At 42.7% G+C, this 23,850-nt stretch overlaps 2 protein-coding genes across 2 annotated transcripts in view; one reads left to right on the forward strand and one right to left on the reverse strand.

The window, feature by feature from the left end:
• Window positions 1–1,361: 1,361 nt before the first annotated feature.
• Window positions 1,362–23,850, forward strand: part of ALPK2 (alpha kinase 2) — a 157,801-nt gene continuing 135,312 nt past the window's right edge. Inside the window, exon 1 of the mRNA XM_006073381.4 lies at window positions 1,362–1,428. Coding sequence (XP_006073443.4) covers window positions 1,388–1,428 — 41 coding nt within the window. The 5' untranslated portion in view covers window positions 1,362–1,387. The remainder of the gene's footprint in view (window positions 1,429–23,850) is intronic.
• LOC123331238 (BET1 homolog) lies at window positions 17,347–23,844 on the reverse strand. The gene is made up of 2 exons (XM_044934727.1): window positions 23,752–23,844; window positions 17,347–18,591 (listed from the first exon to the last, which is right to left on the reverse strand). The coding sequence occupies exons 1-2, from the start codon at window positions 23,842–23,844 to the stop codon at window positions 18,133–18,135; spliced, it is 552 nt and encodes a 183-aa protein (XP_044790662.1). The 3' UTR covers window positions 17,347–18,132.

The raw sequence follows: 23,850 nt of genomic DNA on the forward strand, positions 1-23,850 counted from the left end.
CACAGCCAGCTTTAGTCTTCAGGGTGGTAGTATCCAGCCTTGACTACACATTAGACTCACCTGGGGAGTTTTAAAATATATTGGTCTGAGTCTCACACCCACAATTCCAATTTAATTGGCTTGGCGATGCTGCCTGGTCCCTGAGAATTTGTTCTTGAATTTCCCATCTGTTTCTCATATGCAGCCAAGGTGAGACCCACCACTCTGGGAGAGTCCAGGATCTCAGCCTTTCATTCCACCTTTGGAGAACTAGCACTTCCGTTTCCGAAAGTGATGAAACCAAGGGCATGGTGGGAAAGGATCTTCTGATGAGTCAGAGGGCCAACTTCTTCAAGGCTACTTGATTCTTTCTCTTTTCCTTTACAGTCAGAATGTTAAAAATAGGAGAACAGAGCAAACCAGCAGAGGGTCCAGGAGAAAGAGGTCCAACTATTTGGCTCATTCCTGAGGGAGAAAGGCTCTTTATTCTTTTAGGCATCTGGCTCCTCCCAGCTTCTAACATGGGCACTAGCCTCCCTGCCCAGCCCTGGTCCCGCTTAGATTGCTCCCTCTCCCCAAGAGAGGCTCAGAGCTGACCTATCTGGCCCACATTCCAGAGAGCCAGGGCTGTTAAGAGTATCTCGATCAAGGGACCTTCGCCCTGGAACTGTCCAGGCAGTCCATTGGGCAGATTCGATCCCTGCTAGGGGAACTAAGATCCCACATGCCATGTGGCCAGGAAATCAAAACATAGAAGCAGTGTTGTAACAAATTCGATAAAAACTTTAAAAATGATCCACATCAATAGAATCTTTAAAAAATTCTATAATTTAAGCTTTTCACTGAGCAACTCATGAATTTTATTAGAAAACTTCAGTAAATATATAAAGATATAGATACTATCTGTATATAGATCGGAACACTGAGGCTCCTAGAAAATTTTATGGTATCTTAGTAAAGATAATAATTATTTCATAGTTAAGGAGAAGGGGGCGACAGAGAATGAGATGGTTGGATGGCATCACCGACTCAAGGCACACGAGTTTGAGCAGACTCCGGGAGATGTGAAGGACAGGAAAGCCTGGCTTGCTGAAGTCCGTGGGGTCACTAAGAGTCAGATGCGACTTAGCGACCGAACAACAAGGACAAGTGAGAACAGCGTGAAGAAGTGCAGATGGGGTTGTCTGATGAACACGACACTCGTCAGAGTCAGCGCTAAAGAGCGCCTTAGCGGACTTTGGCCAATAGCTGCAATTTCACATGAGAGCCTTGTGGCCTAAAGACGGTTTCTCTCTCTTCTTAAGCCTCTGCCATAGAAGTTCTCAAAGTGTGGGCCTGGGCCCAACAGCATCCGCTTTTTAGCTATGCAAATTCTCGGGCCCCACGCCAAACCTACTGAAGAAGACTCATGGCGTGGACCCCGTTCTATCACCTGAACGAGCCCTCCTGGTGAGTCTGATCCACGCTGTCTGAGAACCAAACCCCCACACTTCAGCTTTAAAATAACTTCTCTTAGATCATTCTCAGCGACACAGAGAATTACTTCCTGTTTTATGTCTAAATTTATCTCTGTAAAGCTTTGCAGGGCGTGGCATGCAGTCTGCACAAGGGCAGAGGCACCTTCACGGGTAACAGCGGAGAGTGGGGTTCAGCAGAAGCGGGATATGCAGACAGGGTTGGTGGCGGGCAGGCCAGGGTGGGACAAGGGCTGGTCTTTGCCCCTTCCCATTCCCGCTCCTTGATAGCTTCCTGGACCAAGATCTACTCCAAGGAGGAGTGCAGCACAGCTCATTTGGGGTCTGGGTTTCAAAGACAAGTGACTGTGAGTCGAAGGGGTACAGAGTGCGGATAAATGTTAGGAGAAATACGGGAGAGACGCGGGTGTCTCATGGGCTGATTGACACCGTTCAGAAGTGGTCTGAATAAAGCGACCCAGAAGGGAGAAGAGTTCAGCCCTCCGGGAGCTGAGCACTGACAAGCTGAAAAACTCCATGTGACTGGCTGTGGTCCAGGGCAGGATTCTGCTGCTCCCTATCCACTCCTGCCAGCCCAATGTTAGGGGAGAAGCCCAGGTCCTCAGGCTGCCCAAGGGATGGGGTTTCAGGATGCCAAGGGAGCCATCTAGGTGGCCTGTGTTTCTGAGGTCTTCACCATGCTCTTTGGAAGGACTGCTCTGTCTTCCTGGAGTGGCACTCTCTTCTCAGAAATACTGCTTTTCAGCACATGGTTCAATGGGAACCCCCAGTTTCTTACCAATTGGCTTTCTTAATTTACCTAATGATTGGCTGGAGCTAGGTATGATCCCCAATATTGGTCAGTCCTGGGGATTTTTTATTTTATTTTTTTAATTGGAGTATAGTTGCTTTATGAAGAAGGAAATGGCAACACATTCCAGTATTCCTGGCTGGAGAATTTCATGGACAGAGGAGCCTGGAGGGCTACAGTCCATGGGGTTGCGAAGAGTCAGAAATGACTGAAGCGACAGAGCAGCCATAGGTGCTTTAAGTCCTGGGGATTTCTCTCTCTTTTAAAAAATAATTTAATTTATTTATTTATTGGATGTGCTGAGTCTTCACTGCTGCGAGGGTTTTTCTCTAGTCGTGGAGAGAGGGGGCTGCTCTCCAGGCGAGGGGCGAGGGTTTCTCACTGCAGTGGCCTCTCTCGTTGCGGAGCACAGGCTCCAGGGCCTGTGGGCTCAGTCGTTTTGGCTCCCGGGCTCAGTAGTCGTGGTGCTTGGGCTTAGTTGCTCCGAGGCATGTGGGATCATCCTGGACCAGGGGTGGAACCCGTGTCCCCTGCATTGGCGGGCTGATTCTCTACCACTGAGCCACCAGGGAAGCCTAGTCCTGGGGATCTCTGACCTTCGACTTGATGAAGAGGGTCTCCGGCTCTCTCGGTTGGCAAGCCTATGAAGTATGAGTCAGCCCTCCTACAGCCGTGTCCCCGCCAGCTATGGGGAAGAACCCGTCCACAGAGGAAGAGAGTGAAGCAGCAATGAGAGATGGAGAAAGCGGCGCTCCCACCTTGCTTGTGGTTGTCCCCGAAGCCCAACTCACACTCACCTTTCCTGCACTGCAGTTGGCTGAGCTGACAGATTTTTCCCTTTTTGCTGTGGGGGAAGGGAGAAAAACTTTCCTTCTACCCTCTTCTGTTCTGTACCTGGGGCCTGTGAATTACACTGGTAAACAATGAATGAGCAGGAGAAAGGGTTTGTTTCCAATGCACATGGGAACCATCAAAGGAAATAGCTGGCCTCTTAAATGGTTAAAGAATTATATACCTAACTGAGTGGAAGAAAGTCTTATGGGAAGAACAAACAAATAGGCTTCTTTGGAAAGACAAATGGGTTTTAGGAAAAGAGGTGGGAGATGAGAAAGTTTGCGACAATGCTTGTTTATGCAGGTCTGAGTGGCTTTCTTGTTCTTGAGGCACTGCTTGTTTATGCAGGTCTGAGTGGCTTTCTTGTTCCTGAGGCACACACACACACGCAGTGACACACAAGGACACAGCCATCGTTATAATACACCGTATTTTCACTGCCCTAAAAGTCTTCTGAGCTCCAGCTGTTTACCTGCTCCACCCTCATCCCTGGCAACCACTTCCTTGTTCCTTCTTTGGAGAAGGGAATTGGGTTAGGTTTTATTTGGCTTCTCCCTTGTTGGGTGTACGTCCACCCTGAAGAGGAATTTATGGGAGCCTTATTTCCCAGAAGTTATTGCTTTTAGCCAGACAAGGAAAGTTCCTTATCTGAGGGTTTTTTTTTTTTTTTTTTTTTTTTTTTTGCATCTGTTGAATCTCAAATGTAGCACCATATACCCCTTGTACCTACATGTATATAGCTTCCCCCGTTATCAACATCACTCATTAAAATGACACATTTGGTAGAATTGATGAACCTATACTGCCGCATCATCATTATCCCAAAGTTCACTGCTACTGCTACTGCTAAGTCACTTCAGTCGTGTCCGACTCTGTGTGACCCCATAGACGGCAGCCCACCAGGCTCCCCCGTCCCTGGGATTCTCCAGGGAAGAACACTGGAGTGGGTTGCCATTTCCTTCTCCAATGAGTGAAAGTGAAGTTGCTCAGTCAGGTCTGACTCCTAGCGACCCCATGGACTGCAGCCTACCAGGCTCCTCCATCCATGGGATTTTCCAGGCAAGAGTACTGGAGTGGGGGGTGCCATTGCCTTCTCCACCAAAGTTCACAGTTTACTTTAAAAAATTCACTCTGGATGTTATACATTCATTCTACAGATTTGGGCTTCCCAGGTGGTGCAGTGGTAAAAGAATCTGCCTGCCAACACAAGAGATGAAAGAGATGTGGGTTCAATCCCTGGGTCAGGAAGATCCCTTGGAGTAGGAAATGGCAACCCAGTCCCATTTCTTGGACAGAGGAGCCTGGTGGGCTACAGTCCAGGGGTTCGCAAGGTGTCGGACACAACAGAGCAACTCACACTAAGACACCAATGAATGAGAGTTCCTGTTGCCCCACAACCAGGCCAAAACTTCGTATTGTCTATGTTCCAATTTTTGGTCATTCTAATAGGTGTGTAATCGTTCTTTCTAAACTTATGTCATCTGCTTTATAAATCCTTTATTAAGTATTCTTGTACCTCTTTAGAGCTTAAAGTTGACTTCAGGGGCCTCAGCTGAAAATTTCACTTTACCATCCTGTTACCCTTATCTTCCTTAACTTGGTATTTCCCCAAACTCATTGATATCCATAAACTTGCGGATGTAAAAGCTCCCACATCTTCATGATATATAGCAATGACTTGGAAGGCTTATTACTTTCCTCCCTTGAGAAGCATTTCCCTTTATTCCTACCTGTCATTTACTGTCACTGAGCCAACACTTGGAGCTTTGCATACTCTTTCATATCATTATGACTAGGTGGTTAGAAAAATTCGCTTGTGTAGAATTTCCCCAAGAATTTTATCACTATAAGTAATTTCCATCTGCTTATTTGTACAGTATTAATCAATTATCCTTTCTTTTCTTCTGGAAAACATAGTACTCTTCACTCAATGGATAGGTTGTTTTTGCATTTATTTATTTATTTAAATGGGAAGAATGTCTTGTACAGTCATTGTGAGGATTAGACATGTTTGTTTATTCATTTTATGATGATGATGATTTTGGCTGTGGTGGGTCTTCGCTGCAGTGAGCAGGTTCTCTCTAGTTGCAGCACACAGGCTCTCTGATTGCCCCATGGCATGTGGGATCTTAGTTCCCCGATCAAGGATCAAACCTGTGTGCTCTGCATTGAAAGGTGGATTCTTAACCACTGGATCATTAGGGATGTCCCTGTTCTTGCATTTAGATGCTCCTGCATTTTATGACAGATTCCTCTTAGGGCGTCCTCTGGAACAAACATATATATATATATATATATATATATACACACACACACACTCCTTTTTTGCATGGAAGTAGCATTGGCAACTTGGTAATCTAGCTCAGCGGTTATTTGTAGTATCAGTTTTACCAACAGTAATACAGTTTCATCCCCAGCTGTCTTCAGAGCTCTTCAAAGGACACTGCCTAATTCTGTTAACTGAATTTTCAGGTGATCTGCCAACTGAGTTTTAAATAGCTTCTGTTTAGTCGAATGCCTTAGACCTATTTGCTTCAAAATACATTTGGAAATAAGATTATGCCTACATGATGGCATAAAGAAAGACCAGGGCAGAGCAAGCTTAACCGCTGCAATCAGTCACATCGTTCCCAAGTGCCTGCTTGCACTGCCTTGCTCTAGTACAGAACGAAGTAATAGGGACTCTAGGTTTTGACTGTAAACTTGGTTTCATCGAGTTATGTTTCCTCCCTTTGTGGTTAGCCACTTGGGAGGGGATTTCCGGAGATACAGGCAGTACAGTTTGTTTCCCAAAATATTTTGCATTGTTTTGAGTGAGAGAGTGCGTTGCCTACTTTGCAAAACCTGGGTCTCTGAGAGCTAATATGACATATAGCTGTAATCACGTGGTCAGAATTTGTCTTAGTGGTGAGGGGAGGCCCCTCTGTTATGGCACATTCTTTCATAAGAAAAGGAAACTTTAAAAAAACATATTCTTTTTTAGTTTGGTAAAATACATGCAACATAAAGTGAATCATTTTTCCTTCCAGGTTTATTGAGGTATAATTTAAGACTTTCTATTCTAAATTTATGAGTTTAAGGTGTGCAGCACAAATACTTGACTTACATACATCATGAAATGATTATCAGTATAAGTTCAGTGAACATTCATCATCACACAGAGACACAAAATTAAAGAAATGGAAAAAAAGTTTTCTGCTTGATAAGAACTCTTAGGATTTACTCTCAACTTTCATATGTAACATGCAACAATGTTAATTACATTAACCATGTTGTACACTATATTCCTAGTACTTATTTATCTTGTAACTGGAAGTTCCTACCCTTTGATTGCTTTCCTTCAGTTTCTCTTCCCTCTATTCCCCACTACTGGTATCCACAGATCTAATCTCTTTTTTTCTATGAGTTTGTTTGCTTGTTTATTTGTTTTTAAAGTATAATTGACCTACCATATTATGTTAGTTCCTGTGATTTTTTTCTATCCGTTTCAAATATGGTAAAATACACATAACATTTTTTACCATTTTAGCCACTTTTAATTGTCCAATTAGGGCTCCCCTGGTGGCTCAGCAGTAAAGAATCCACCTGCCAACGCAGGAGATGTAGATTCAATCCCTGGGTTGGGAAGATCCTCTGGAGAAGGAAATGGCAACCCTCTCCAGTATCCTCGCCTGGAAAATCCCATGGATAGAGAAGCCTGGCAGGCTACAGTCCATGGGGTCGCAAAGAGTCGGACATGACTTAACGATGAAATGACAGCAACAAGTGTACAGTTAAGTGGCATTAAATTGTCAACGTTGTACAACCATCACCACTACTTATTCCCTGAAGCTTTTAATCATGCCAAACAGACTCTATATCCATTTAATAATAACTCCCCGTTTCCCCTTTCCTCCAGCTCCTTGGTAACCTCTATTTCTGTTTCTATGAATTTGCCTATTCTAGGTACTTTGCATAAATGGAATCCTGTATTTGTCCGTTTGTTTCTGGCTTATTTCACCATAGTGCTTCCTTGGACCCTCTGTGTTATAGCATGTGTCAGAATTTCCTTCCTTTCAAAGGCTGCTTCATAGTCCATTGTATGGATTTGGCACATTTGTTTGTCCATTCATCTGATGATGGACATTTGAGCTATTTACAGCTTTGGGTTGTTGTGAATACCGCTGCTATGAACATGGGTATATAAGGGTCTCTTTGTGTTCTCATTTGTAATTCTTTTGGGTATAATATACCTAGGAGTGGAGACTTACAGTAATACCACTTTTTGAGGAACTGAAGAAAGGAAAACTTTTGAAGTATTTTTTTCTTCACTAACCACAGGTTGCCTCTGCAAATATGATGTGATGGAATGTCTCAGAATACACTATTGCCATTTAGAGCCACGTGGTTTGAGGTCATGGGTACACCCCCCACAGCCCGTGAAATGTTCTAGAAGCTGGTTTAGCATTCCTGATACCTGATACTGGCTGGGGGAGGCAATTCACTTTGGGGCATCTTGTCTGAACCCATGATATCTCCTTACAAAGAACTCCAAGTCTTTTCCAAAAGCACCCTGATTTTCAGGACAACCCCCAAACTAACATTGCATCCTTGGATTGTTCCGGATTGGATCTTTACAGACATGGAGTAAATCCCAGGATTGTCCAGGCAAGACTAGAAAACCACCTAAGCCACCTACCTCTTCCTAAACTATCAAATTACTTTTGTCACTAAGTCCTGCCAATTTTAATTTTTCCGTATCACTTGATCCTGTCTTCTTTCGTCTCTGCTGTCACCCTCCTAGTCCAGGTGACCCTCACCTCTCTTATGAACTTGTGTGATAGCATTTCACACTGGTCTTCCCTCATGTACCCTTGTTCTTCACACTGTAGCCAGAATCAGTTTTGAAATTCAGATCTGATGTCAGCAATAGCGGTTTGGTGGAAGGGGACCAGACAAGATGATTATCGAGTTCATATGGAAAAGTAAACGGTAATAACAAGGAGAAAAGCATGCATAGTGAGAAAAGACCAGCTCTAGCAAATATCAAATTAGATTTAAAAAGCCTTAAGTACTAGAACAGTTTCATGTCATTCCATGGCTAGGCAGATCAGTGGAACAGAATATAGAACCATAAAAAGAGACCCCAGATAGATGAGAACTTAAATTATAATGAAGATGACGTTTTGAATCACTGGGGACGCCAGTCCAGGTCTGATGCATGAGACCGGGTACTCGGGGCTGGTGCACTGGGATGACCCAGAGGGAAGGGATGGGGAGGGAGGTGGGAGGGGGGTTCAGGATGAGAAACACATGTGCACCTGTGGCGGATTCATGTCAGTGTATGGCAAAACCACTACAATATTGTAAAGTAATTAGCCTCCAATTAAATAAATTTATATTAAAAAGAATCACTGGGGAAAATTTGAATAAATAGGTGCTGAGACAAATGGGAAAAACTGTTTCCTTGATTCATGCATTACACCAAAACAAATTCCAAGTGTATCAAAGATTTAGGTAGCTTAAAAAAAAAAAATCTTAAAACAAGAGAATTCAGGAGAATGTCTTCCTGCCCAGGATTTGCTAAAAAAAAAAAAACTTTGACCATCACCACCAACTTTAAGAATTTGAGGGGCTTCCCTGATGGCTCACTGGTAAAGAATCCACCTGCCAATGCAGGAGACACAGGTTCGATCCCTGGTCCGGGAAGATCCCACGTGCTACAGAACAGCTAAGCCCGGGCACCACAACCATTGAGCCTGGGCTCTAGAGCCCGAGAGCTGCAGCTGCTGAGCCTGCACATCCTGGAGCATGTGCTCTGCAACAGGAGAAGCCCCTGCAGTGGGAAGCCCGTGCACCACAACAAAGGAGTAGCCCTCACTCGCTGCAACGAGCGGAAAGCCCATGATGCAACGAAGACCCAGCACAGCTGGAAAAAAAAAAAAAAGAATTCTAGGAATTCAGAATTTCAAAACAAATGAGTGACATATCCTGAGTTCAGAGGAGGGAGAAGGAGGAAGGTTGGGAGGAGGTGGAAGGAAGGTGTCAGCAAGGCTACAGTGGGAGAGATGATAAAAGAGTGTGTTTGAGGGAAAATAAAGAGATGGGCCAACGGGGGAGGAGCAGAGTCCAGGGAAGCATTTCTACTGAAGGGTCAAGGTGTTCTGGTCCTGGGAGGGAGCTCTTGGGTGGTCCAGCTTCTCAGCAGTATAAAATATATTCGCCTTGGGAGGTCTCGGAACTACTGATGATACATGCCATGGACAGTCTGTGTCATCGATTAAGCTCTGATCCATACCCATTACCAGTTGATGAAGCTGAAGTATGGCTGAAATGGACAAAGTCGAAGAACCTGGGCAGCTTGAATGTTTGAAGATAATGTTGGCATCCTGACTACACAGGAGCAGAACAATCCTGAAACAAGACCTACATTTCCCACAGAATTTGCTTCTAGGTCATCTTTCATCACAAGAGAGGACTCAGGGATGTCAGGCTGAGAGGTTTTATTAGCCTCTCATTAGCTGTATTCCATTAATGATGGGCAGGGGTGGGGGAGGGGCAGTTTTCCTGGTGTCTCAGTGGTAAAGAAGCCGCCTGTGGTGAGAGTGGCTGACCTGGCAGGAGGTGGTTGGTATGCTGTGGCCATGGTCCCATCACTAAGGGGTGGGGGGAGTTGGACAGAAACAAATGGACTCCAGTGAACACTCATAAAGTAAGTGAATGTGGAGAATGCTTGGGTAACACACACACATGCTAACTGGTTGTTTTACTGTCACGATCACATGTAGAGACACCTGCAGGTGGAGATGATATTTTTCACCCTGGTATGAGGTTCTCTTTCTGACTTCAGGAAGATAGGTTTGTACAACTTACGAGAAAACAAAGAGAAAGAAGGGCCATGTTTTCAAGGGATGTGGGCATAAATCCTCTCATGGAGGCAGTGAAAACATGCCAGAAAATGAAGCCCAGAACTCAGCCACAGAAATCTTTTACACCTAGACAGGAATCTCATTGCATGGAGTTTGTGTAGGACTCTGAAGTTCAAGAAAGTGAGAGAGGCAATGGTGGGTAGAGTGGGCTTCAGAAAGCTATGAGCTGGGGGAGATACTGCCTTTGTGAAGTTTTGCTCCAGGTAAGGAACTTATCTTGGAAGAAAAGTTATGACAAACCTAGACAGTGTATTAAAAAGCAGAGACCTCACTTTGCTGACAAAGGTCCATATAGTCAAAACTATGGTTTTTCCAGTAGTCATGTATGGATGTGAGAGTTGGGCCATAAAGAAGGCTGAGCACTGAAGAATTGATGTTTTTAAACTGTGGTGCTGGAGAAGACTCTTGAGAGTCACTTGAACAGCAGGGAGATCAAACCAGTCCATCCTAAAGGAAATCAACCCTCATCAGAAGGACTGATGCTGAAGATGAGGCTCCAATACTTTGGCCACCTGATGTGAAGAACTGACTCATTGGAAAAGACTCTTACGCTGGGAAAGATTGAAGGCAAAAGGAGAAGGGGGTGACAGAGGATGAGATGGCTTGGTGGCATCACCGATTCATTGGACATGAGTATGAGCAAGCTCTGGGACATAGTGAAGCACAGGGATGCCTAGTGTGCTGCAGTCCCTGGGGTGGAAAAGAGTTGGACATGACTTAGCGACTGAACAACAGCAAGGAACTTACCCTTTTCCTGCTATTTATCAATTAGGTAAAGTCGATTGGCCTCTTAATTGATGGCATAACTAGAAAACTAAATGATAGGAACAGGAAACATCATATTTTGCCAAAACCCTGACTTAAGATCAGATTAGCTTTTCTGCGTTCTAGAATGAATGTTATTGGGCTTCCCTCATGGCTCAGTGGTAAAGAATCCCACCTGCCAATGCAGGAGACACGGCTTCAATCCCGATCTGGGAAGGTCCCACATGCTGTGGAACAACCAGGTCCCTGCACCGCAGCTATTGAGTCTGGGCTCTAGAGACCAGGAGCTGCAGCTGCTGAGCCCACAAGCCACAACCGCTGAAGCTGGAGCGCCCTAAGAGCCTGTACTCTGCAACAAGAGAAGCCCCCGCAATGAGAAGCCCATGCCCTGCAACCAGAGAAAAAGCTTGTGCAGCAACGAAGACCTAACACAGCCAAAAATAAAATAATAAAAATAAGAATGTTATGAATGCAGAATTTGAGGCATTAAAGTCTTCAAGGCTACCTGACCAGCAGGCAACATGTGTTCAGGAGCGCTGTCCCCCTGACCTTTGCAGAGATCCTTGGGGCACACACGGTGCCCCTCCACCTTCACGTTTGTTGGAGGATGGTCTCGTGTGGGGTCTTGTTACGTTTGAGAGCAGCATCATGACACTGTCAGTTGAGCAAGTGTCACACGAGGTGGCTGGTGGTAATTCTTGTCCCAGGCCTTTGGCTCCCTGGATATCTGTCACGAGGAATATCAGGTTCGGGAGGATTTATTCACCAGGCATCTGCTTCTTGGACTCATGGGAACTGAAATCCAAAGTAACCATTCAAAGTTACAGGTTTACCAAATAGGTTCTATGGTTTTCGTCACTATGAAGGTCATTAAAAGGAGTCCAAATTGGAACGGGGGAGTAAAATTATCTCTGTTTTTACCAGAGGGGAAGGACTGGGGGAAGGGACAGTTAGGGAGATGGGGACTGACGTGTACACACTGCTCTATTTAAAATGGATAGCCAGCAAGGACCTACCATATAACACAGGAACCCTACTCCATGTTGAGTGACAACCTAAATGGGAAAAGAATTTGAGAAAGAATAGATACGTGTTGATGTATAACCGAGTCACTTTGCTCCACACCTGAAACTATCACAACATTGTTAATCAACTGTATTCCAATATAAAATAAAAAGTTACACACACACACACACACACACACACGCACAAATTGTGTCTGTTTGCAGATGATATGATCTTATATGTAGAAAACCCTAAAGACTCCACAAAAAAACCATTAGAATAAATGAATTCAATGAAGTTGCTGGCTACAAAATCAACATACAAAGGTCAGTTTTATATACCAAACAAGGCACCAGGTGAGAAGGAAATTGAGAAACAGTCCCATTTACAATAGCACCAAAGAGAATAAAGTACTTAGGAATAAACTTAGCTGAGGGGGTGAAAGGCTTGCACCATGAGAACTATAGAACACCAGTGAAATCAGAGGAGACACAATAAATGGAAAGATATCCTGTATTCATGGATCAGAAGAATTAACATTGTTGAGATGTCCATACTTACCTAAAGCAATCTATAGTTCTGATGTAATCTCTATAAAAATTGCAAAGACTTCTTTACACAAACAGAAAAAGTAATCCTAAAATTCATATGGGAATCACAGAAAACCCTGAATGGCCACAGTGAACTTGAGAAAGAAGAACAAAGCTGGAGGCATTATACTGCCTTATTTCAAATTCTATTATAAAGTAATAGTAATCAAAGCAGTATTGTACTGTCATAAAAACAGAGACCAATGAAAGAGAATAGAGAGTCCAGAAGTAGAACCGCCTGTATAGTGTCAACTAAATTTTTACAAGTAGGTGCCAAGATCACACAATGAGGAAAGTTTCTTCTATAAATACTGCTCTGAAACTGGATATCCACCTGCAAAAGAATGAAACTGGATACTTTCACTGTACACAAAAAGTAACTCAAATGAATTAAAGATTTGAATGTAAATAACATCTGAAACCATAAAACTAGAAGAAAACAGACGGGAAAAGGTTCTTGACATTGATCTTGACAATGATACCTTGAATATGACACCAAAATCACAAGCAACAGAAGCAATAATACCCAAGTGAGACTATGTCGAACTAAAAGGCTTTTGCACAGCTAAGGAAGCAGTGGAAAGGCAACCTGCAGGATGCGAGAAAAGATTTGCAAACTTTATACAAATTATACTTCAGTATTCTGGAAAGAATATGAAATTCAAATCAAAAATAATTTTAAAGGATAGACAAGGGAGCCATTAACTGTTTTCTTATACATTTTTAAAAAGTTTTACTGAAATATAGATTACATAAAATAAAATTCTCCGAATGTTAGTGTATGACTCAACAGTGTTTAATATATTGATAGTTGTGCAGCCATTTACCACCATCTGGCTTCAGAGCATTTCATCATTTCCCTAAGTTCCATCGTGTCCATTTGCAGCTTATCTTCCCGCCTGCCCCAGGGCCGAGGTAACTGCTGACATCTTTTTTCTCTGTATAAATTTGTCTCTTCTGGACATTTCATTTTACAAACAGCACAATTCATTATACGGCCTTTTGCACCTAATTTTTAGATTTATTTATTTACTGATTTTTGGCTGTACTGGGTCTTTGTTGCCCCTCGAGCTTTCTCTAATCTTGGTGAGTGGGGGCCACTCCAGTTGCAGTGTGTGGGTTTCTCACTGTGGTAGCTTCTCTCATTGCAGAGCACAGGCTCTAGAGCACGGGCACAGTCATTCGGACCCAGGGCTTAGTTGCCCCCAGGCATGTGGCATCTCAGGGATCAAACCCGTGTCCCTGGCACTGGCAGGCGGATTCTTCACCACTGGTCCACCAGGGCAGCCCCTGCATCTAGTCCTTTACTTAGCATAATGTTTTTGCCTTTCTTCCGAGTTGTAGCATGTATCTGGGTCCTTTTGCTTTTACTGCTGAATAGTATGGACGGATGTACTATAATTTGTTTTATCCATTCACTGGTTGACTGCTCCTTGGACTGTTTCCACTTTTTGGCATACAGGTTTTTGTTTGGATATGTGTTTTCATTTCTTATAGGTAGATTTCTAGGAGTGGAATTGCTCGGTCGTATGGTCAGGTATGATATGGTTTAAGAAACTGCCAAACTGTTTTCCAAAGTGGCCATGCCACTGGCAGTGTATCCGCGTTCCAGTTTTTTCAGATCCATGTGAATGTATGTGGTATTGTCTGTCTCTTTTATTACAGCCATCCTACCGGGTATGTAGTGGTATCTCATTATGGTCTAATCCCTTAATGATTAATGGTGCTGAGCATCCTTTCATGTGCTTATTAGCCATTTGTGTATTTTATTTAGTTCAATGTCTAGTCAACACTTTTGTCCATTTTTTAGTTGGGTTATTTGTCTTTCTAATGTTGAGTTTTGAGATATTTCAATAATATATACATTTCAAGTATACATATATATAGATTAAAGAATATACATAATATGTTATCATATATAAATATATATATATAATGGTTTGCACTTTATCTCAGTCTGTGGTGTGTAGTGATATCCTTTAAAACAAAGGAATTTTTAATTTTAATAAAACTCAATTTCCCAATTTTTTTTTTCTGGATCGTGATATTGGTGTCAGAAAAAAACAACAATTTGATGCTTTTGAACTGGTGTGCTGGAGTTGGAGAAGACTCTTGAGAGTCCCTTGGACTGCAAGGAGATCCAACCAGTCCATCCTAAAGGAAATCAGTCCTGAATATTCATTGGAAGGACTGATGTTGAAGCTGAAACTCCAATACTTTGGCCATCTGATGCGAAGAAGTGACTCATTGGAAAAGACGCTGATGTTGGGAAAGATTGAAGGCAGGAGAAGGGGACAACAGAGGATGAGATGGTTGGATGGCATCACTGACTCAATGGACATGAGTTTAAGTAAACTCCAGGATTTGGTGATGGACAGGAAGGCCTGGTGTGCTGCAGTCCATGGGGTTGCAAAGAGTCAGACATGACTTAGCAACTGAGCAACAACAACCAGTCAAGAATGTCATCAGTTCAGTTCAGTTCACTTGCTCAGTTGTGTCCTACTCTTTGTGATCCCATGGACTGCAGCATGCCAGGCCTCCCTGTCCATCTTGTATGACCAACAAGAATGTCATAGAGACTTGCTGTTAGTACCCAAAGTTGAGATTTTCTCAACCATAAATGCTTCTCATATTGTTACATGAGCAATCAAATGGTGATTTTCAGAGCATTAAAATGGCTGCCTACATTGTCTATCTTTATAGTTGCTTTAGAGTGAGAAGATTTTCTAGCCTCCTCATTGAGTCATAGTTCAGCTCAGTTCAGTTCAGTTGCTCAGTTGTGTCCGACTCCTTGTGACCCCATGAACTGCAGCACACCAGGCCTTTCAGGTACACATATACATGTATCTATTCTTTTTCAGATTCTTTTCCCATTTAGATTATCATAGAATATTGAGTAGAGTTCCCTGTGCTATCGAGTAGGTCTTTGTTGATTGTTTTATATATGGTAGTGTGTTCAGTTCAGTTCAGTTCAGTTGCTCAGTCGTGTCCAACTCTTTGTGACCCCATGAATTGCAGCACACTAGGCCTCTCTGTCCATCACCAACCCCCGGAGTTCACTCAAACTCATGTCCATTGAGTCGGTGATGCCATCCAGCCATCTCATCCTCTGCCATCCCCTTCTCCTCCTGCCCCCAATCCCTCCCAGCATCAGAGTTTTTTCCAATGAGTCAACTCTTCACATGAGTCATAGTAGAAAGACCTAATTCCCATTTCATTCTTTTTTTAATGGCAGAAAAATATCTAGTCTTTAGACCAAAACCCTACTATTGTACCTATACCCGTATCACTCTCTTAGCTGTGAAGGGTGGAAGCCCCTAAAGCACCAAGGAAACTGAGAATCCTAGATATCTGGGTTAAGGAAAAAGGCACAAATTGATCCTGTTGTTGTTGTTCTTCAGTAGCTCAGTCATGTCTGACTCTTTGCAACCCCATGGACTGTACCACACCAGGCTACCCTGTCCTTCACCATCTCCTGGAGTTTGCTCAAACTCATGTCCATGGAGTTGGTGATGCCATCCAACCATCTCATCCTCTGTTGTCCCCTTCTCCTCCTGCCTTCAGACCCTGCAGCATCAGGGTCTTTTCCAATGAGTAAGCTCTTCACATCAGGTGACCAAAGTATTGGAGTTTCAGCTTCATCAATAGTCTTTCCAATGAATATTTGGGGTTGATTTCCTTTAGGATGGACTGGTTTGATCTCCTTGCAGTTCAGGGGACTCTCAAGAGTTTTCTCCAGCAGCACAGTTTGAAAGCATCAATTCTTTGGTGCTCAGCCTTTTTTACTGTTCAGTTCTCACATCTACACATGACTACTGGAAAAACCATAGCTTTGACTAGATGGACCTTTGTAGGCAAAGTAACGTCTCTGCTTTTTAATATGCTGTCTAGGTTTGTCACATCTTTTCTTCCAAAAGCACGTGTCTTTTAATTTCATGGCTGCAGTCACCGTCCACAGTGATTTTGCAGCCCAAGAAAATAACGTCTGTCACTGTTTCCACTGTTTCCCCATCTATTTGCCATGAAGTGTGCATTACTACTCTCTACTCTGCCATGGGGTAGTATGGGGTAGTGGAAAAGTGCACATAGAAACAGGGCTTTATAAGCAAAGGAAGAAACCACAAGAAAAAGATTGCTTTTTAAAGATTGTGGTTAAAAAATAACATAAAAATTTTCACGTTAACCATTTTTAAGTGTGCAATGTAGTAGTGGTAAGTATATTCACACTGTTGTCAAATAACTCTTCAAAACTTTCATCTTGCAAAACTGAAACCCTGTACTCTTAAAAAAAAAAAAACCAACTCCCTTTTCCGCCTTCCTGCATAGCTTTTATTAAATAAAAATTCATAGCTTCTACATTTCAAGACTTCACAAATTCATAACGTCTATGTGTCAAAACCACCAATTGGAAGATAGAGCTTATTTGTAGCAAATTATTTAAGAAGTGTTTTTAATATGTGCAAAAGGAAAACACTCAACAAGCAAAGCTGACCCCAGAAATTGAAAATTCAACTCATGAAAGAAGGTCCAAAGGACTTGTAAAACACTACTTAACCTCATTGGCAATCGAAGAAATTCTGCTTCTAAGATTGGCAGAAACGTCGTCAGTAATAGCGTTCAGTGCCAAGAGTTACTACTCTCGAAGTAAGATGGGCAGGCTCCCTCGTGCTGGTGGAGACAAAATGCAGTACAACTGATGGAGTTTTGTTTGGCAGTATATTTCAAAACCTTAAAATCTTTGTAACTTTTGATCCCTTGATGCCACTTTTTAAAAAATTTTATTAAAAATTTTATTTTTGAAGCCCATAAATGAGCAAATTCCAAAACAGTAGCAATACAGACAATTTCACAACATTTTGACATCTACCTAGCAGTCCATTTTTGCATTTTGTTTCCTGTAAACAAATACATTGGATTAAAACAACAGTGTCCTTAACCCCAAGTTCAATGTCTGAGTATTTCCAATATTTATTTTGAGCACATAATAAAGCAGAGGCAACTACTTTTCCTGAACATTTTATTTCCATTCAGAGCTTAGCAATTACTTTAGCTTCACATTATTCTGTCATAAATGATAACCAAATGGCCTAAGGGGCTAAAATCATAAAACTATTATAAGCCAAGTCAATGTTATATATATATAAAGTTAACATAAAATGACAACTATACTGGTACATATTTGTTTGGATCCTACTAGAAATATGCCAAAAGAACACGTTTTAGTAAAGACTGAGGTCCTTGGGTAGAGGGGGAAGAAGAGTCATATCATCAAAAATTATTAGGAAAATTGTAGGTAAAAAAACACAAAACAGCCCACAATTTAAACGAAATAAAGGAGGAAAGAAGAGTACAACATGGGGGTGATGACAATTCAGGAAAACACATTCCCCATCCATCACAGATTTGCTCTCCACCTCAAGAGCACAGCACCAGGCCCTCTAGGCATTACTGCTCTCTCACGAAGTTCTTTATGTGGAACAGAAACCTACATTTATGGTCACAACAGAATTTTACAACTGCTCTTTAATCTCACAGCAAAAAACAGGAAAAAATTGGTAGGGCCAGGGTGAACCTCAGAACATCTCAGTACCCCTGAAAATAGGGGCAAAAAGTGAATCATTAAGAAACAGTATCCAAAGAGCACTGTATTATCGATTTATAAAACAAGATTCAGCACTCTTTGATGGGAAGAGCCATAGTAGCTGAAATTTGGGAATGTTTTGATGCTGATTTTTTTTTTTACTGATGTGGTACTCCAAGCTGTTAAGTTGGAACAAATTCCAAACTCACACTGACTTGTACCACCTCAGTTTAATAATCCAGTGAATGACAAAAAAGACAATGAGAATAGCATCACAGCACAGCAACTTCGTTTGGCTTCCTCTGGATAAAAGCTTCAGTTTTCCCATAGTTTTACCTATAAATCCAGTTGTAGAATCAAACCGTGAGTCCATTTCAACTAATAATTTATTTTGATGTTTAACTTCATGCCCTGTTTCAATGGAAAGAGATTTTATCACAGTTACTTTGTTTCTCAGACTTTCCGTGAGTCTCTCATTCTCCTCTTCACAGGCACTATGCCCACTATTAGGATAGCCATAGTTCCCATAGTTGCCAGGGGGTACTCCTTCACCCAGGCCTGCACTGCTCCACCTGCCAGAGGGCAGAGGGGTGGGTAGGAAGAGGCCAGGGACCACCTGGACCGCGTCCTCAGGACCAGGGCCCGGAGAAACAGCAACTGCTTCCTCCAATGTGCCACGACATCAGTCCCTCGGTGCCACTTTTAACATCCTATCCTTAGACTAGAGTGATGTGCCCAAAGATTTATTTACAACAATGTGTATCACATCATGGTTTATAAAAGCAGAAATGCATAAGCAACCTAAGTATCTAGGATTAGCACACTGGCCACATAAAGTAGTATAACACATTCATCCGACAGAACGGTATGTAGGCTAAAGAATTCTGAACGACAGGCCCATGTTAAGTAACAAAACCCGACAAACAAACAAGAGAAAAGAAAGCATAAAAAATGCACAAAGAGAAAATACAAGAGCAGAAGGAGATACACCAAAATGGTGGTTATCTTTGGGTTGTGGGAGATCTAAAATGTTTTATATAAAAATATCAGAAATTTTTAGTAATGAGTACATTTTACTCTGATAATCAGAAGGAAAGCCTTAAAATGAAACGTTTGTAAAATACTTAATATACATACCATACACAAATATTTTTAAAAATTTAAACTTCCATACACCAATCAAATAATTAATTTGACTTAGTATTTGTGAAATTGGGCCTCAGGCTCAATCGATAAATTTGTAAAAATTGATATATTCTCCTATTCTGACAGTTGTAATACTTTTTTGGTGACTGTTTTGAAGTGAAACTGAAGCATAGGAATAACTGTGCTAAAATCTTATCGTAGAGGCTTGGGTTTTTGGGGTTTTTTTTGGGTACTTAGACTGTCATACACAGTGAAATTGAATTTTAACCTGGTTTTGATTCTTGCGGTTTTAGGTAGCTGTATTAGGTACTTTAGGAACAAGATGTATTAAATACTTCTTAAAAAAATTTTTTTAAATTTTATATTGGAATATAGTTGATTTACTGGAGAAGGAAATGGCAACCCATTCCAGTATTCCTGCTTGGGAAATTCCATGGACAGAGAAGCCTGGTGGACTATAGTCCAGGGGGTCACAAACAGTCAAACACGACTGAATGACTGTGCACATAGTTGATTTATAATGCTTTGTTAGTTTCAGGTACACATATACATGTATCTATTCTTTTTCAGATTCTTTTCCCATTTAGATTATCATAGAATATTGAGTAGAGTTCCCTGTGCTATCGAGTAGGTCTTTGTTGATTGTTTTATATATAGTAGTGTGTTCAGTTCAGTTCAGTTCAGTTCAGTTGCTCAGTCGTGTCCAACTCTTTGCGACCCCATGAATTGCAGCACACTAGGCCTCTCTGTCCATCACCAACTCCCAGAGTTCACTCAAACTCATGTCCATTGAGTCGGTGATGCCACCCAGCCATCTCATCCTCTTTTGTCCTCTTCTCCTCCTGCCCCCAATCCCTCCCAGCATCAGAGTCTTTTCCAATGAGTCAACTCTTCACATCACGTGGCCGAAGTATTGGAGTTTCAGCTTTAGCATCAGTCCTTCCAAAGAACACCCAGGACTGATCTCCTTTAGAATGGACTGGTTGGATCTCCTTGCTGTCCAAGGGACTCTCAAGAGTCCTCCAACACGACAGTTCAAAAGCATCAATTCTTCAGCACTCAGCTTTCTTCACAGTCCAACTCTCACATCCATACATGACCACTGGAAAAACCATAGCCTTGACTAGATGGACCTTTGTTGGCAAAGTAATGTCTGTGCTTTTCAATATGCTATCTAGGTTGGTCATAACTTTCCTTCTGAGGAGTAAGCGTCTTTTAATTTCATGGCTGCAATCATCATCTGCAGTGATTTTGGAGCCCCAAAAAATAAAGTCTGACACTGTTTCCACTGTTTCCCCATCTATTTCCCATGAAGTGATGGAACCAGATGCCATGATCTTAGTTTTCTGAATGTTGAGCTTTAAGCCAACTTTTTCACTCTCCTCTTTTACTTTCATCAAGAGGCTTTTTAGTTCCTCTTCACTTTCTGCCATAAGGGTGGTGTCATCTGCATATCTGAGGTTATTGATATGTGTACATGTTAATCATAAACTCCTAATATAGTAACAGTTTCCCCTTGTCTTATACATTGCTATTATTTTATGCTATTTTTATTTATTTATTTATGTATTATTTTTGACCACATCCCATGGCATGTGGGATCCTTGTTCCCCGATCAGGGATCAAACCTGTGCTCTCTGCATTGGAAGCATGGGGTCTTAACCACTGAACTGCCAGGGAAGTTGGATTAAATGCTTCTGTAAGGTGTTCTGTGAACATTACTAGTTCCTTCGCTTCTGTACTTGAGGGAAAGGAATACTTGTGGAGTTGACCTACTTAAGTGACTGCGTGTACTCAGTTGCTCAGTTGTGTCCGACTCTTTTGCAACTGCAGGACTGTAGACTGCCAGGCTCCTCCATCCAAGGAATTTTCCAGATAAGAATACTGGAGAGGGTTGCCATTTTCCTCCTCCAGGGGATCTTCCTGACCCAGGGATGGAACCTGCATCTCCTTCCTTGGCAGGCAGATTCTTTACCCGCAGAGCCCCCTGGGAAGCCCAGGTGACCTGAGTGACTGCTGCTGCTGCTAAGTCGCTTCAGTCGTGTCCGACTCTGTGCGACCCCATAGATGGCAGCCCACAAGGCTCCTCTGTCCCTGGGATTCTCCAGGCAAGAACACTGGAGTGGGTTGCCATTTCCTTCTCCAATGTGTGAAAGTGAAAAGTGAAAGTGAAGTCGCTCAGTCGTGCCCGACTCTTAGCGACCCCATGGACTGCAGCCTACCAGGCTCCTCCATCCATGGGATTTTCCAGGCAAGAGTACTGGAGTGGGGTGCCATTGCCTTCTCCGTGAGTGACTAGCAGCCCTTTAATATACAGGGAACTGAATGCAGGTCTCAAAGGCCTGACTCGGGTCACGTCCACTGAACAAGGAACCGCACATACTGCAGAAGCTCTGAGAATCCCTGGGCCCTGGATGGGGATGAAGTGCTGCTCTCCACAGCGGGGGGACTCTCCCTACACAACTCCCTGCAAGCCGGACTGACCTGCTCAGTTCCAGCTTGGCCCGAGGACCCTGGCAGAAAATCTGATCTGACCTGACATGTGGTTGGTACCAAAGCTCAGCCAAGAATGTGCTGTGCTGGGAAGGGCATCCGTCACTCAGACCGTTAGACGCGAGCATTTGAAGACCTCCTGTGCCAGGAGGGATAAGGTGAGCGACAAACCCCTCACGGACCAATTCAAGCCCAAGTTATGGGAGCAGAGAGCAGCTAAAGGACCGTCTGGATTTGCTTGAAATGTTCAGACGTGTTGGAAACTGACTAGATCCCCTTCCCCAGTGAGCCCAGAGTGGCCAGTACGTCGCATGGCACCCATTCATTCCACATGCCAAGAAACTAAAACAGCCTCAAAAGCCTTTCAGAGAAGCAATTAAATGGCATCTGATAAAAAATACACTTCCAACTCTGCTCCTTAGATGAAAAATCTCTCACGTGAAGAGAGTTTTCTTCCTTCTCCTGCAGCTTTAAAGAGCTTACTTAACCATTTTATCTATTCCGTACTACTTCACTTGATATGATGCCAAACATTCTTATGTCTTTAATCACAAACTCATGTATTTCTGATGCTATGCGAGAGACACAAATATATGCCTTCCTTTTTTTCTCTTCAACATCCCTTCTTCTGTTCTTTCTCCTTCAGATAATCATAAAAAATTCAGAACAGTGACCCGGCCTGAGTTTAATACCAACATCAGAAATTCGATGGCTGCAGGCTAATGAGATGGCTAATCCATTATGTGTGTGTATGTGTGTGTGTGTGTATCCAGGCAAGAATACTAGAGTGGGTAGCCAATCCCTTCTCCAGGGGATCTTCCCAACCCAGGGATCGAACTCGAGTCACCTGAGTTGCAGGGAGATTCTTTCCCATCTGAGCCACTAGGGAGTCCTATATATAAATTCTCTGTTCCTTAAATTTATTTTGCTAGGGGGTGGATGGTAGGAGTTGAGGGAGCTTGTCTTTCAAATTGTTTGTGAAGACCAAAATTAAATTTCATAATGTCAACTTTTCCATTTAAGAATTCCCAGGCAACTCTTCTTTCAAGATCACATCACATTTATCTACTCTGTTGGGTTTATCCTGTCATGCTGTGTGTGATACTTTTACTTTTTTATCGTCACAACCTCTTTCTCTCTTCACTGTCACCTTAACATTATCTCCTCTTATCTGGAAATGACTTTCTGCTGTGAAGAGGATCAGGCTTTAAATAAAACCAGTGGATACCCACATTCACAAATATGTGGTGATTTCTACTTTTTGTTGCATTTCATGGAAACGTGTTCCCCAAGAGACAGTCATTATTTTAAAGTCCCTGAGTTTTCAGTATCTTTCTTCTCAAATGAAGTGAAATACAAGTGAAATAAACAGAGCACATCACCAGTACCCTTGATACCTAATAATTTAGATGACGATTTTTCATCTTGTGAGAAGTTACATTCCACCCAAGTATAGCAACACACACGCTGTGCTGTGTTAAAACAATTCGCTTTTGAGGATTATAACGCTCAGTAGGGAGTGAGTATTTGCAGTTGTGTCCCTTTCAAAGTCACCCACTTGAAGCTGCTAATTTTAGCCGTGAGTCTCGTAAAAGGTTTCCATCTAAGCTGTCAGTTTCCAGGTACAGTGCATTAAAATACTTTTGCAAAGAGGCAAAGTGGTTACACAGCGATACTTCTGGATTTTTCCGTGTTCTTTCTTGGAACTGGACAAAATTCAAGAAGAGAAATGCCCATGTTACAAAACCCACTTTGACAGCAAGAACGATTCTTGATAATTTGGAAAAAAAAACCAAACCAACCAGGGCTCATGGCAATTCTTCTCTGGATTTCTTCTGGTCTTCCTCTCTTTTCTTCTTACTCTGGCAATCAAAGTAGACAGAGAATGTGCACGTGTGTGCAGGTGTGAGTGTGTGTGTTTGTGTGTATGACAGAAAGGGGTGTTTGGGAGCGAGGAGGGGACCACCGGGGGAGCAGGGTGGAGCCTGCCTTCCTGTGGCTTCTGCTTTTCTCAGAGAACTTCAGAGAGTGATGGTGATGCCAGTTCTAAATAAATAACATATGACTCTTATTTTTCACCTGCCCTCCTCCCTGCCCCTCCCCCACCTTTGGGTTTCCTATGTGTGTTTCAAGTGCCTGATAGCCTTGGTGGGAGAACTGCCGATGCTGCTGTGGCCTTAATCACCTTATCAGGCAGTGAGATCCTGCTTTTCTGAGACGAGCACCTGAACCTGAGGTCTGGCACGGGCTCTGCCAAATGCGGCTGTCTCCGAGCCATCAGGGA

This window comes from Bubalus bubalis, chromosome 22 (assembly GCF_019923935.1).
Source record: "Bubalus bubalis isolate 160015118507 breed Murrah chromosome 22, NDDB_SH_1, whole genome shotgun sequence".
NCBI lineage: Eukaryota > Metazoa > Chordata > Mammalia > Artiodactyla > Bovidae > Bubalus > Bubalus bubalis.

Bases quoted from the DNA above. Each gene is read 5' to 3' on its own strand.
- LOC123331238 (XM_044934727.1), bottom strand. From the start codon at position 23,844: ATGGCTCGGAGACAGCCGCATTTGGCAGAGCCCGTGCCAGACCTCAGG. The intron at 18,592-23,751 runs GTGATTAAGGCC...GGCACATTGGAG, and splicing joins GGATCTCACTGCCTGATAAG to GAAGCAGTTGCTGTTTCTCC.